This window comes from Mustela nivalis (assembly GCF_964662115.1).
Source record: "Mustela nivalis genome assembly, chromosome: 17".
Taxonomy (NCBI): Eukaryota; Metazoa; Chordata; class Mammalia; order Carnivora; family Mustelidae; genus Mustela; species Mustela nivalis.
The window spans coordinates 46,490,888-46,505,377 of NC_139036.1; the positions used below are offsets into that span (position 1 = coordinate 46,490,888).

A 14,490-nucleotide genomic window follows, 5' to 3' on the forward strand; every position below is an offset into this window, starting at 1 on the left:
CCTTGTCCATTTTTAAATTAGGTGTCTTTTTATTACTGAATCATAGAAGTTCTTTATATATTCTAGATACAAGTCCCTTATGTTTTCTAGATACAAGTTCCTTATCAGATATATGATTGCAAAAGTTTTCTCCTGTTCTGTGAATTATATTTTTACTTTCTTGATAGTGTTCCTTGATGTGCAGACGTTTTTAATTTTGTTGGTGTCCAGATTATAATTTTTTTCTTTTGTTGCTTGTGCTTTGGGTGTCATATATTTTTTTAAAAACCATTGTCTAACCTAAGAAAACTTACAGCTGTTTTCTTCTAATATTTTTATAGTTTTAACACTTATAATTAGGTCTTTGATCCACCTTCGGTTAATTTTTTATTTTTATTTTTTTACAGAGAGTTGAGTAGGGGCAGAGGGAGAGGAAGAGAGAGAATCCCAAGCAGGCTCTACACCCAGCATAGAACCTTATGCAGAGCTCAATTTCATGACCCTGAGATCACAGCCCAAACCAAAATCAAGAGTCACACACTTAGCTGACTGAGCCACCCAACTGCCCCATCTTGAGTTAATTTTGTATATAGTGTGAGATAGGGAACCAAAAGAATATTCTCTTTGCACGTCCCAGCACCATTTGTTGAAAAGCCCGTTCTTACTTCACTGAATGGTGCTGGTAACCTTGTTAAAAGTCAATTGACCATAAATTGGAAGGTTTATTTCTGGATTCAAAATTCTATTCCATTGATCTATATATCCACTTTTTTTTAATGCCAGTATCCCACTGTCCTGATTACTGTAGTTTTGTAGTTTTTAAAATGAAAAGTGTGTGGGGTGCCTAGATGGCTCCATTAAGTGTCCAACTATTGGTTTCAGCTCAGGTCATAATCTCATGGGTTGTGGGATTGAACATTATATGGGGCTCTGCGCTCAGCAGGGAAACTGCTTAAGATTCTCTCCCTCTGCCCTGTCCCTCCCCCCATGAACACTCACAAGCCAGCATGCTCACTTTCTCAAATAAATCAATAAATCTTTAAATTAAAAAAGTGTGAGAGCCCCACTTTTTTTTTCCTTTTCAAGATTATTTTTGCTATTTGGGGCCCCAGCTTTACCATATAAATATTAGGATCAGCTCATTAATTTCTGCAAACAAACCAACTAGAATTTTTTATAAAATTGCATTGATTCCATGGAATAATTTAGGGAGTATTGCCATATTCACAATATTAAGTCTCCCAATCCATAAACTTAGGTGTCTTTTCATTTCTTTAGGTCTTCTTTAATTTCTTTCTACAATGTTTTATAATCTCCAAGGTATAAGTTTTGTGCTTCTTTTGTTAAAATGATTCTTAAGCATTTTACTCTTTTTGATGCTTTGTAAATGGAATTGCTTTCTTAGTTTCCTTTTTGGTTTGCTTATTGCAACAGTATAGATATACAATCAATTTTTGTATATTGATAAAAGACTAGATTTTGTGTTTCCAAAATGACTCTACTTGTGCTATTTTTGTGAATCTCATATTCATTTTACCATTACATGAATTCTGACTTTTCTTACAGCCAATGGAAAGTTATATCGTAATAGGTTACTGAAGGCTATGAAGTCTCCTAAAAGTAAGTAAGAAACAAAATTATAAGGCATGTTATCTGGATTCTCCAGATATATCATCTAAGCATGAACCTTGGCCCTCTTTAAGTTTTTATTTATGTTTCTTTCAGCATAACTACATTTTATCTGCTGTTAATATGCACTCTCTCTTGGAAGGCAGTCCAGTATCTTCTTAGATTTTTTTCAACTCTTTCTCAAAAAGAAAAATCAATCCTATGAAATACAAACAAACAAAAAACCCTAATCATTTTCAAAGAGCAATGGTCAGCTACAATGATACCTAATATGTCAAATCAATAAACAAAAATAACCCTACTTTTTGTGCTGAGTAATTAAGTTAGTGGCCTGTAGTTCTATTTGTTCAAGCCCCTTAACCCTGTTTTATTATGTAGGCTTGTCAAAAAGAATAGACTAAAGGAAATACAATTCTCATTCCGACTTTCTCTTGACTTTCTCTTTGGGTCTTCAAGTGGACAGGTCTATTTGGGGTTTTAATCTTGCTGAAATGTAACCATAACAGAGGCATGAAATATGTTTTATGTTTTGTCTCTTTTGTTTTAATAATATGCGGTCATTAAAGTTAGTAGCTTTACTATATTTTTTTAATTTTGCTATATATACCTTTTTTTTCCCAAATGTTGCTTCACTGTCTCTTTCCTAAGGTGGGAAGATGAAAACTAATAACCTCCATACTAATTTGGAAAATATGGGAATGAGGCTCACAGAGGAGGGATTTGTTGAACTGTCAAGACAACTACAAGTTGATGGTGAGCCCAAGAGATAGCACTAGGGCATCTGGTTTTCCTCTCTTTATAGGAATATCCATTAAAATTAGGATGAGTCAAATTTAGCTGGAATTTATTATACTATATGAATAATTTATATCTTTTTCTAAGCTCATGTCACTGATTATATGTCTCTTTTGGACTTATGTAGCAAATGGGAATGTTGATCTGCCTAACTTGATGGGAGCAGTGAAAGCTATTACAGGTGAGTAAAAAGTCACTATAGACCTAGAATTCCTATTGGAACAGTAACTACATTTACCATTCACCTTAACTGCCATGTTGATTCTGTTACTATACTCCTTATTTTAAGTATTTGCCCAGAGTTGGACTTTGTGGTATCCATGTTTTGGTAATAAAATTTTAGTTTTTATGCCTTGGCAGAAAGACCCATCTTCTCTTAAAAAAAAAAAAAAACTTAAACTTAAAAATAACTTTTTTAGAGTCACTCAATTTTCCTCACAGGCCTTTCTCTTTCTGATTAAGGGAAGGTTGACGTCAAGAACCTGGAAACTGTTATAGGCAACATGGGAATCGAGCTCACTGACAAGGAACTGGAAGATCTGAAACAAAACCTGCCCATCAGTGGTGAGCATATGAAATACTGTTGGATTTTGAGTTTTAGATTTTATGTACCTTTTAGCAATGAGAGGAATGGAATAAGGGAACTTTTTATGCAGAAGATGTCAAGATTGGAGATGAGGCAATGACACTGACAAAGAAACTGGGAATGTAGTTTGTGGACACAGCTGGCACAGTCGCTAGAAGAGTCTTCCCAATTCCAAGAACAAGAAAGCCACTTTTGAATCCTATCTTTTCATTGTCAAATTCAACAGTTAATATTTTATGAAATAGAAAGTCAAATTTACATTTTTGAAATAAGCATATCTTTAATATTTTAATTTTTTTCTACTCTATGCTCATAACATATTCTGAGTAAATATTTATTGAATGACTTTTTGAAGTGCTTAATAAGATGTCCAGGACACTTAAGTGTTATTATAATGTGAAGGGGAGGTTTACATCATTGTGTTTTACATATATACATGTGTATGTGTTTTACATCATTTTATGAGCTTCAAGTTATGGATTTTTGTTACAGATGATAATAAAGTAGCTTTGGAAACTTTGAAGGATAAAGCAAAAGCTTTTACAGGTAAGAATTTGTTATAAATGATTTGTAATAAATCATGATTTACATTAAAAATTTTAGGGGCGTCTGGGTGGCTCAGTGGATTAAGCTGCTGCCTTTGGCTCAGAACATGATCCCAGGGTCCCAGGATCGAGCCCCACATCGGGCTCTCTGCTCAGCAGGGAGCCTGCTTCCCACCCCCCCTGCCTGCCTCTCCACCTACTTGTGATCCCTCTCTGTCAAATAAATAAAATCTTTAAAAAAAAAAAATTTTATTCTTCTCCTACCCACTTAAGCCTCCATGTTACATCACCACTTCCTCATATCAGGGAGATCAGTGCTGTGAAGTGTGTAAACCTGGTGATTCACACACCTGTACCCCTGGGGATAAAAATATATGTTTATAAAAAATAAAAAAATAATAAAAAAATAATAATAATAAAAATTTTAATAACGTTCTCAAACTGGCTATAAATTCACGTATTTTCAGCATTCATTTTGATAAATATTTGCATCTACTGATCAATAGATTAATCTAACATAATCTGAGTTTATAAGTAAAACAAAAAGATAACTTCCTCATAATAAGTCTTATACTCTGATGCTTCTTTTTTTCCAATGAAACTATCTGGCTGGTACTTATAGACCAAAAACTAGATGGACACAGTAAAAGTAGAGTGGAACATTAAAAATAATAAGTCCACTGCTGCCAGCTAATCACATAGTTTTAACAAAATAAAGTAAAATATGTCATAGTTTGTTAATTCTATATTATATTATACTAACCGTCTCTTAAACTTATTTTTAGGTAACTATATGATCAGATTTGCTTCTGCACTATGTGGTATTATTCTCAGTATCAGGAATATATCCTGTTCACTATCTTTTTGAAAGACATTATTTATTTATTTGAGAGAGGGAGAAAGAGTACAATCAGGGAGAGGGCCAGAGGAGAGAGGGAAGCAAACTCCCTGCTGAGCGCGGAGCCCAATGTAGGGCTCGATCCCAGGACCTCAGGAACATGATCTGAGCTGAAGGCAAACACTTAACTGACTGAGCCACCCAGCCACCCCTTCCTGTTTAGTATTACTAAGGGAAAAATTCTATTTTTTTATTTACCATTTGACTCTTTTTATCAGAAATCTTTCACTCTGCATTTCCTTCTTATTCTGGTATTAGAGAAATACCAGGGAATATTAGAGAAATACTAGTACTAGTACTAGTACTAGTACTAGTACTAGAAATACTAGTACTAGAGCAGCAGAAGTGTATGTCTAGATGATTTAAAATAATTAGATTGTCCCTTCATATTTTAACCTACAACTGTTCCATCTTTTCAAAGGAGAAAAGATTGATGCCAGTGACCTACAAAATATTCTGAAAGGCATGGGGATTGAGCTTACAGATTCGGAGCACAAACACTTACTGAAAACACTACCTATTGATGGTAAGTAAATGCCACATAAATGCCAACTTGCCATCCAGGGAACTTGATTTAATGGATCAATGTGACCCATTCTCAATCTTTTAATAGAACAGTTTTGCCTAAAAAATGCCTTAGATTGATAGAAATTCTGTCATTACTGCTTCAAACACAATTTTAGATTCATCACTACATTGCCATATAGTTGTCCAAGTGATTAATACTTCCCCTTCAGATCAGCCACAGTTTTTCAATCAGAGCAATGAAAAATCAGAAGGAGAAATAGGACATCAGTGGAATAAAAAGAAAGACATGGGCACCTGGGTGGCTCAGTTGGTTAAGCAACTGCCTTCAGCTCAGATCACGATCCTGGAGTCCCTGGATCGAGTCCCACATCAGGCTCCCTGCCCAGCAGCGAGTCTGCTTCTCCCTCTGACCCTCCCCCTTCTCATGCTCTCTCTCTTTCTCCCTCTCTCTTTCTCATTCTCTCTCTCTCTCTCTCTCAAATAAATAAAATATCTGAAAAAAAAGAAAGACACAGTTTAATGTATTTTTTAGAATTGCACCATGAGAGAGTTCAATAAATGTCTCTAATTCCAAAGAGTTGGTATGTTTGTCACTATGGGAAAACACTTATATTTTTAAATGTCCTTATTGTATAACTATAAAATAGGTTAATTTTTAAAGCAAATCATTGAAATGTATCTTCTACGGTCATATAATTTATAATGATTTGGTGACTCTTCATATCAATTTCCTAGAGATCTGAACTGTGCCTTCTCTTACAGCTCATGAAAAGGTGTTTCAGAACAGGTTGCTGAAGGGTGTGAGATATAATAAAAGTGAGTAAGAAGTACAAAGAGAAGACATGAAATATCCCTAAGCCTTAAATTTTTGAAATTTTATTTAAATTTAAGTTAGTTAACATATAGTATTGGTTTCAGGAGTAGAATTTAATGATTCATCAGTTACATAGAATACCCAGTGCTCATCCCAACGAGTGCCCTCCTTAATCCCCATCACCTATCAAGCTCATTCCCCCACCCACCTACCCTCCAGCAACCCTCAGTTGGTTCTCTATAATTAAGAGTCTCTATGGTTTGCCTCCCTCTCTGTTATTTTATTTTTCCTTCCCTTCTTCTGTGTTCATCTGTTTTGTTTCTTAATTCTGCATATGAGTAAAATCATATTGCATTTGTCTTTCTCTGACTTATTTCATTTAACGTAATATGCTCTAGTTCCATCCACATCATTGCAAATGGCAAGATTTCATTCTTTTTGATGGCTGAATAATATTTCTCTGTGTGTGAGTGTGTGCGTGTGTGTGTGTGTGTGTGTGTGTGTGTGTACCACATCTTTAACCATTCATCAGTTGAAGGACATTTGGGCTCTCTCCCTAGTTATCATTAAATGTATGCCAATAGATTATAACACATTTTGCTGCTTGTATCACATCTGTGTTTTTCCTGGTAATAACCCTTACTTTGTCTTAGATGAAAGTTTTCTACCGGGTTGCATTTTTCAGGCTTTCTCTGAAGAAACATATGAACAGAACTAAAGATGGAGGGAAAGATAGGAGGAGGGAAGGAAGAAAGCAAGGAAGGAAGTGGGGAGGAAGGAGGAAAGTGGGAGGCAGAGAGGAAGGTTTAACACTTATTCCAAAATGTGAGCAGGAGCAGAGAAAATAATCTGAGAGTAAGAGTTTAGGAAACAAATACGATCTCTGTTTGTGTGGAGATTTTTGTTCAGTGCTGTTCAGTTACAGCTGCGCAACCCTGTCCCACCTCACTTTGTCCTGGGCCTGTATGTCTAACACTGGAGGAAAACGTTCTAATTCTAACTTTTAATTCTTTAAATTGTAACTCTGCTTGTAAGGAATCATGCAAATCTATTGTGGTTTTGTTCTTTGCCTGAAAATTTTCGCAGTTATACTAGATTAGGAAGTCATTCTCTTTCAGCATGTGTATTCATGTAACAGTAAACAACTATTACTATCTTAAAGAGGTGTTTATACCCCCATGTTCCTTGCAGGATTATTTACAATACTCAAGACAGAAACAATGTATCTATGGACAGATGAATGAATAAAGAAAATAGGAGATACACACACACACATACTAGACTATTACTCAGCTGTAAAAAAGAAGGAAGTCTTGCCATTTCCAACAACATGGATGAATCTTGAGGACATTATGCTAAGTGAAATAAGTCAGACAGAAAAAAAATAGTATGATACAATACTATATGATTTCACTTATATCTGGAATCCAGAAGAAACAAACAAACAAACAAACAAACCCAGAACTAACTGATAGTTGCCAGAGGCAGGGGAATGGGGAAGGGAATGGGTGAAGATAATCAAAGAATACAAATCTCCAGCTATAAGAGGAGTAAATTCTGGAGATACAATGTACAACATGGTGACTATAGTTGACAATACTATATCGTATTTGTGGAAATTGCTTAAAGAGTAAATCTTAACTACACACACATACACACACACACACACACACACACAATGTAACTGTGAGATGATGGATGTGTTAACTAACCTTATTGTGGTAACCATTTTGCAATATACATATATCAAATCATTACATTGTATACCTTAAACTTATACAATTTTATATGTCAGTTATAACTCAATAAAGCTGGGGGAAAACAGTAACACCTGTTAGTTGAAGCTAATAAAATGTGTTTATGCATTTTTCTAAATATTTATAATCATTCCATTTTTTCCCTTTCCTTTCATGTTTTCAAGGAGGGAAGGTTGATGTAAATAATCTGGATCCTGTTTTAGAAGCCATGGAGGTCAAGCTTACAGAACAGGAACTCAATCTGTTAAAGGATCTTCTGAGTGGTGAGCCCTGTGGAAAACACTGTGATTTTAAAAGATGTTAAGCTTGCAGGATTAACTGTGACTGTTTCAAATGTTTAAATTATTTGTTGCCTGAAGCCATGTGAATAGCTTTTACAGGAACTCAAGGGGCAAAAAGGCCATTGATTTTTGTTGATTTAAAACCTGTAATCTGTTTCTTTATACATACATCTCAGGGTAGGGACAGGTGTGAGTGAGAAGGGGAGGGATTACTCTTGTCTGGTTTTACAAAAATAGGATCTGTAATGTATTTTTTCTCACTGTGCCATATATCTCTGACATCAACCCAGGTTATAACCCAATCCATTCACCCATTCCTCATTTCTCTGTTCATGGATTTGAGATGGCTTTATTTTTGTGGTCACTATAACAAGTTAACAGAAAAATAGGTATAGTATTATTAATTTTGAAAATATAGATATAATATACCTTCATAAACATAAGGAAAGTCTGGAAGGATATACACAAAACTGTTAGTAATGGTGAGGAGTAGTCATGAAACGGAGAAGAGGTAAAAGAAGGGACATTTACCTTTTCTTCATATGCTTGTATATTTTTTAATTTGTTACACAAAGTATATTTTAAAATTATAACTTTTTAATCTCAATTTATTTTGCTTTTAATTAAAGATGGATGAAAATGGTCTGGTAAATTGATAGGATTTGGGCTGTGTTCTTATCCACCAATTAGGTTTCAGGAATCACTAAGTTGACCATTTAAGTAATTAGCTTCTCTCTAAAATCCCTCACTGCCTAACACAGAAGAGCCCATTTCATCAACACGTGGTACCACAAGAAAATACTCCTTATGAACCTTGAGAAACATGCATCATTTCATGAACTAAGTAAAAGTAACATTGAAGGACTGCCCAGATCACACAAAGCCACGAAAAATGTGGACCTGGCAGAGTTACAACATTTAATAACTGAAGAAAAAATTCTACATGAGATAGGACATTCAAAATACAAAATATGGATTTCAAAAGATTTAAAGGAACCCTTAGGAAAAAGTCAATCATTTTCATAAAGGTTATTTTTCTACATCTTGTTTCAAAGTTCAAAAGGATACTGTAGTATACAATTACCTAACTTTCCCAGAAAAAAATATCTCAACACACTTGTAGAAGTCAGTGTTGCTTCACGGCTTCTCCTAAGAATTATTTTACAGCCTATAGAATAACTATTAGAATAGCTATAATTACAACCTGAATTTTCTTAAATATTAGATAGGATAAACTTGTTTTCATAATTTTCATTTTTATTATTTAATACAACATTTTAAGATCACTTTTATTCATTATTTACTATTAAATCTTGGTCTTCATTGTAAACAAATTTATTTGCTTTGGTCATCTTTGAACATTAAATCTTAAATAAAAAGGACTTCTTTTTTTTTTTTTTTTTAAAAAGGACTTCTTGTCTTATGTATCTTTTTTCTGAGTCCATGATACTGTTTTTCTCTGATTAAACTTTGTCTTATAGGCTCTAAGAAAGTTGATCTGAAAAACCTAATGGATAAAGTAGAAGCTGTTACAGGTGAGGAAGAAGTTACCAAGTATATATGATTCTGATTCTTTATATATATTTTTATTATGTTAGTCACCATACAGTACATCATTAGATTTTTATGTAGTGTCTCATGATTAGTTGTGATTCTTCATATTTGTTCTTTCCTGAAAATTCTTTCTTTCCTGTTATTCCCTTTAAATTATGCTATTTTTAATAAACTGATTGTAGTCTGATTTCCTAGACTTTGACTTTGGTTTGTCAGTGTTTCAACAATAAAACATAGTGCCACATTTTGTTAGGCCATATGATCTCATTTTTTTCCAAATTAAGGTATTTACTTACAAAGAGGTTAGTGTAATAAAAAGAGACTAAAATTGTATTACCTACTAGTAATCTCTCACAATAGAAAATTATGAAATGCATAATTATGTGCTCTGTTATTTTGCCTCTATTATTACTAAAGTTGTGGAAATAAACACTTCAAGGTTCTACCGTAACTATACTCAAACAGGACTCATTTGACTTTATTATGCATTAAGTAGTTGGGGTTAATATAGTAATAGAAGATTTCATCATGATTTGGAATAATGAGATGGTTCTTTAAAATCAAACGTTACCATTTCTATTTTTTTGAAGGAGAGGAATTTGATGTCAATGACATAGGAACAATTCTAAGAAACATGGGAATAGAACTCACAGATGAAGAACTCTCACAACTGATGAAAACTCTGCCAGTTGATAGTGAGTATTTCAAATAAAAATATAGTCATCCGAGGAAGCATATTGTTAAATTGCAAAAACTTCTAAAATTGTCTCTATCTTATTGCTTGTCAGAAATAAGCTTATGAGCCATGTTACATAATTTAAAATGGCTCTCTTGTATCTTAAAATTTATTATTTTATCTATTTTTTAATCTATTATTTTATCTATTGTATCTGTGCCATTTAATCTTTGGTTTGAGACTCAAACATTGTGTTATCATGAATCCTATCATCAGGGTTCACTTAATATCTTTTATATAATTACGTATTTTGTAACTTTTGAGTCTATCAAGAGATCTGAAATTTAAGCCAGAATAAATAAGAAAAAAAGAAAGAGAAATCTAATAGGGAAAATGAAAATATTGCAAAAGAAAAGGAAAAGATATATTTCAGAATGGTAGAGTGTCAGTATCCCCATGCCCTATAATTTCATTGTTTGCCACTAAATCAGAAAATTTCTAAGGCAGTTCATAAATATGTCTTACTCGAATTGCTGATTCTTAATGTCAGTGAAGCTCCACTATGAAGTTTCTGTGATCTGAACAGTGTTTTCCTTACAGATGGAAAGGTCTACCAAAGAAGGTTGCTGGATGGTATAAAGTTTCTTAAAGGTGAGGGAGAAACTTACTAAGACACAAATTAATCTGAGGTCATCATGTTTGGCATTTCTACTAATTCCTTGTGATTAAATTGTCAGCCTTGACACCTAACACATTATTACATAATTTTGTTTTTTTAATAGATCAATGTGTTCTTTAGGAGATCATTTCTTATGATGTAAGTCGGAAAGAACTCCCATGCTCTCTTGGGATTTCTCAAACTTTGACAGAAAAAGAAATTATCAGAGCCCAGGCTGTATAGCAAAAGTAAAGGGAAAATTAGCACTTCTTCAGTTAGTTTATTCAGCAGCAAGAGACTACTAATCTGACATTTAGACCAAAGGTGAGAGAGAGAACAAGAGAGCTCTAGAAAGCCTTCAAGAAACTGAAGGAACATAGGACTGAATAGACAGAAAGCAGGCCAGGAAGAAGGTCATGTCTAAGCAAGGTTCCCATAACTACCTTCGTGATATCTGCCAAATCCACACAGTATTTGTAGTATTATTTATATTTTCATTTAAACTGATTTACTTTAACTTGAATTTTTAAAATATGTTAAATGGTAATGGAGAACCAGCATCCTTTAGCATGACTAGATGTTAACTGTAAAAATAAACACAATAAGGAATTTGAGAAACAAAACAGAGGATCATAAGGGAAGGGAGGGAAAAATGAAACAAGATGAAATCAGAGAGGAAGACAAAATGTAAGGTAGGCTCTTAATCTCAGGAAACAAACAGGATTGCTGGAGGAGAAGGGGATGGGAGGGACAGAGTGGCTGGGTGATGCACACTGGGGAGGGTTGGCGCTATGGTGAGTGCTGTGAGTTGTGTAAGACTGATGAATCACAGACCTGTACCCCTGAAACAAATAGAACATTATATGTTAATAAAAAAAATAGACACAATGAAAGTGAGACAATAGTCATTTGAGACACGGGAATTATTATCACCTTACTAGAATTCTCTGAGAAGTCATTCCATCACCTTTCAGTTTTTATTCTGGGTATGCTTATATGAAGATTAAAATTAAAACAGTATGTTCTAATTCTAACTCTTATTTTTTACTCCTCTTCTCATGAGGCTTTGGTCCTTTGGATGAATATGATAACCATAATCCTCAGGAGGGTAAGGGTTTATCCAACAATTTAGGGACATTAACTTCTGCTTCTACATCTGTCTCTCTTTCCATAAGGTGGGAAGATTGATTCCAGTAAAGTGGATGCAGTTTTGGAAAACATAGGAATGGACCTTACCGAAAAGGAGCTTAAAGACATAACACAAAATCTGCCAGTTGATGGTGAGCATTTTAGAAACCATTAAACACTACAGAAAAACTTCTTTTATAAGCCTGTTTCTAACAATCATTAAAAATGCTTCTTTGGCATCAAGAAGGCATTCTGAAAAGCTTAGGGAAAAAACTCAGGTCCAAAGAAAGAACCCATCCTGTCTCTTGCTAGTCTTATGTGCAAATTAGAGAAGGATTTCGGGTTATCTCTGTTTTTTTCACTCAGCCTTACTTTTTTCTCCCTATGGAGTAGGGAGAATTGGTAAGTATTGCTCAAATTCTGCTTGAACTCTTTGGCCACATTTGCTACATGACATCAGTATTTATAAAAGAGATACTGAATATAGGTATGGTGATCTTCAATGTTCTTTCTATTTTAATGTGGCTAGAGTATAGCAGCTCTATCTGGCTGCCATCTCAGTATTTGTCACTTCCACCTGGGTCCTATAGAGAAAAGTCTGTTGCAGACAACTTAGAATAGTTCCTCTCTAAGTTTATAACTAGGATGATGTCAGAGCACCACTTCCGCCAAACACTGTTATTAAAGCAATCACAAGACGCTGCCTAGACTCCATCTAAGTTCTTGGTAGGAGGTGTATCAGGCACGTTGTAATGAGGTCTGTGGGGCAGGAAATACATAGCTCAGCCATCCTTGAAAATTATGTTCTGCCACAGCTTTTTTACTCAGCATACAAGTCTTGGATTCGCCTATATTGTTGCTTGTGTCAGTAATTTGTTTTAATTGCTGGATAATATTCTTTAATATAAATATACCACAGTATGTTATCACTTCTACTATTATTGGGCCTATGCTTTTTTTAGCTTTTCACTAGCATGAATAAAACTGCTATGAACATTCTTATATGAGACATTTTTTGTTTGAGATATTTTTGAACATGTGTTTTTGATTCTTCTGGGTAGATACCAGGAGTAGAAATGCTGCCTCCTAAGGTAAATGTGTCTTTAGTTTTGTAAGTATCTGTTAGGTAATTTTCCAAAGTGAATGTACCATCTTATACTCCCACCAACAACGTCTGAAGGTTCTCTTAGCTCAACTCCTCACCAACACTTGTTATTATCATTGTTTTTAATTTTAGTCCTTCTGGTTAGCGTGTGATATGTATGGCTTGATTTACATTTCCTTGATGACTAATGATATTGAGTACTTTTCCAAGTGTTTATTAGTCATTTATACTTTTTTAATAAAGTATCTATTCAAATTGTTTGCCTACTTTTTTATCTGATTGTTTGTCCAACCACTTGGGAAATGGTTGTTTCTCTTTCATACCTACATTCTAGGAGTGCTCAGTTTCTTTTTGTCTTTCTGCTTCATTATTAAATGAAGGAATGTAAGGCTTTACATTTTCTTCTGAACGCAGCTTCACTACATCCTTTTGGTTTTGATATGAAGAGTTTTCTTAATCATTACTTTCTACTGACTTATAATTGATACAAAGATTATCTAGTATCTAAAAGTATATTTCTTATTTTCTTTTTAAGTCTTTTATTTATTATATATAAACTTTGGAGTTCTACCAGATAATGTGGCCACTGAAATGTAAAAAAGAATCTCTGTTTTGTTAAAGGTTTCATTATGGCCATGTACTTTATCAATTTTTGTAAATCTGTAGGCATATAAAAATAATGTATAGTCACTAGAGAGTGCATATAGATTTCTTTTTTTATTATTTTTGTTAGCATATAATGTATTATTTGCCCCAGGAGTACAGTTAGTGAATTGTCAGGCTTACACACTTCACAGCACTCACCAATGCACATAGATTTCTATACATGTATTATGAAATCAAGTTTATCAGTAGTAGTATTCAATTCCTTTGTATCTTTACTTCTATTCTGTCTACAAAATATATCTTCTTCCATTTAGAGGGCTAAATCTCCTATTAATTGAATTTTTATAAGATTCTTCTTGGGGAATGAGGGTGGTTCAGTCAGTTGGGTGTCTGACTCTTAATTTTGGTTTAGGTCATGTTCTCACTCCTTTATTTTCAATCTTCTTTATCATTTGGTTGAAATATATTTGCAAAATCATCATATAGCTGGGTTTTTAAGGAACTCATTTGATAATCTTTCCTTTTTTTATTTTTATTTTTTTTAAAGATTTTATTTATTTATTTGACAGAGATCACAAGTAGGCAGAGAGGCAGGCAGAGATAGAGAGAGAGAGAGAGAGGGAAGCAGGCTTCCCGTGGAGCAGAGAGCCCGATGCGGGCCTCGATCTCAGGACCCTGAGATCATGACCTGAGCCGAAGGCAGCGGCTTAACCCACTGAGCCACCCAGGCGCCCTGTTTTCTTTTTTCTTATCTTATTATTACCAGTTGATTCAAGTTGTCATTCATTATATTTGTTTTCTTCTTAATTAAATTTGAAGTTCCAGAGGACGGTCACATTTCATTAATTCTTACATTTCTTTTCTTGTCATTCACTGTCATACTTACCTATAACTTAATTATTATTGGTAATAAAATACTGCTTTTTTCTTCATCAAGATACCTTTATCCAT

General features: G+C 34.0%; 1 protein-coding gene across 5 annotated transcripts in view; it reads left to right on the forward strand.

The window, feature by feature from the left end:
* Positions 1–14,490, forward strand: part of EFCAB3 (EF-hand calcium binding domain 3) — a 163,484-nt gene that overhangs the window by 8,764 nt on the left and 140,230 nt on the right. For 4 of the 5 annotated variants that reach the window (XM_082706472.1, XM_082706474.1, XM_082706473.1 and 1 more), the window contains exons 8-19: positions 1,546–1,599; positions 2,257–2,361; positions 2,531–2,584; positions 2,866–2,967; positions 3,482–3,535; positions 4,854–4,958; positions 5,723–5,776; positions 7,696–7,794; positions 9,294–9,347; positions 9,957–10,061; positions 10,643–10,693; positions 11,876–11,980. In XM_082706472.1, coding sequence (XP_082562598.1) covers positions 1,546–1,599; positions 2,257–2,361; positions 2,531–2,584; positions 2,866–2,967; positions 3,482–3,535; positions 4,854–4,958; positions 5,723–5,776; positions 7,696–7,794; positions 9,294–9,347; positions 9,957–10,061; positions 10,643–10,693; positions 11,876–11,980 — 942 coding nt within the window. Of the gene's footprint in view, positions 1–1,545; positions 1,600–2,256; positions 2,362–2,530; positions 2,585–2,865; positions 2,968–3,481; positions 3,536–4,853; positions 4,959–5,722; positions 5,777–7,695; positions 7,795–9,293; positions 9,348–9,956; positions 10,062–10,642; positions 10,694–11,875; positions 11,981–14,490 lie in introns of those variants that run through there. The other variant, XM_082706476.1, reaches the window with a different exon arrangement.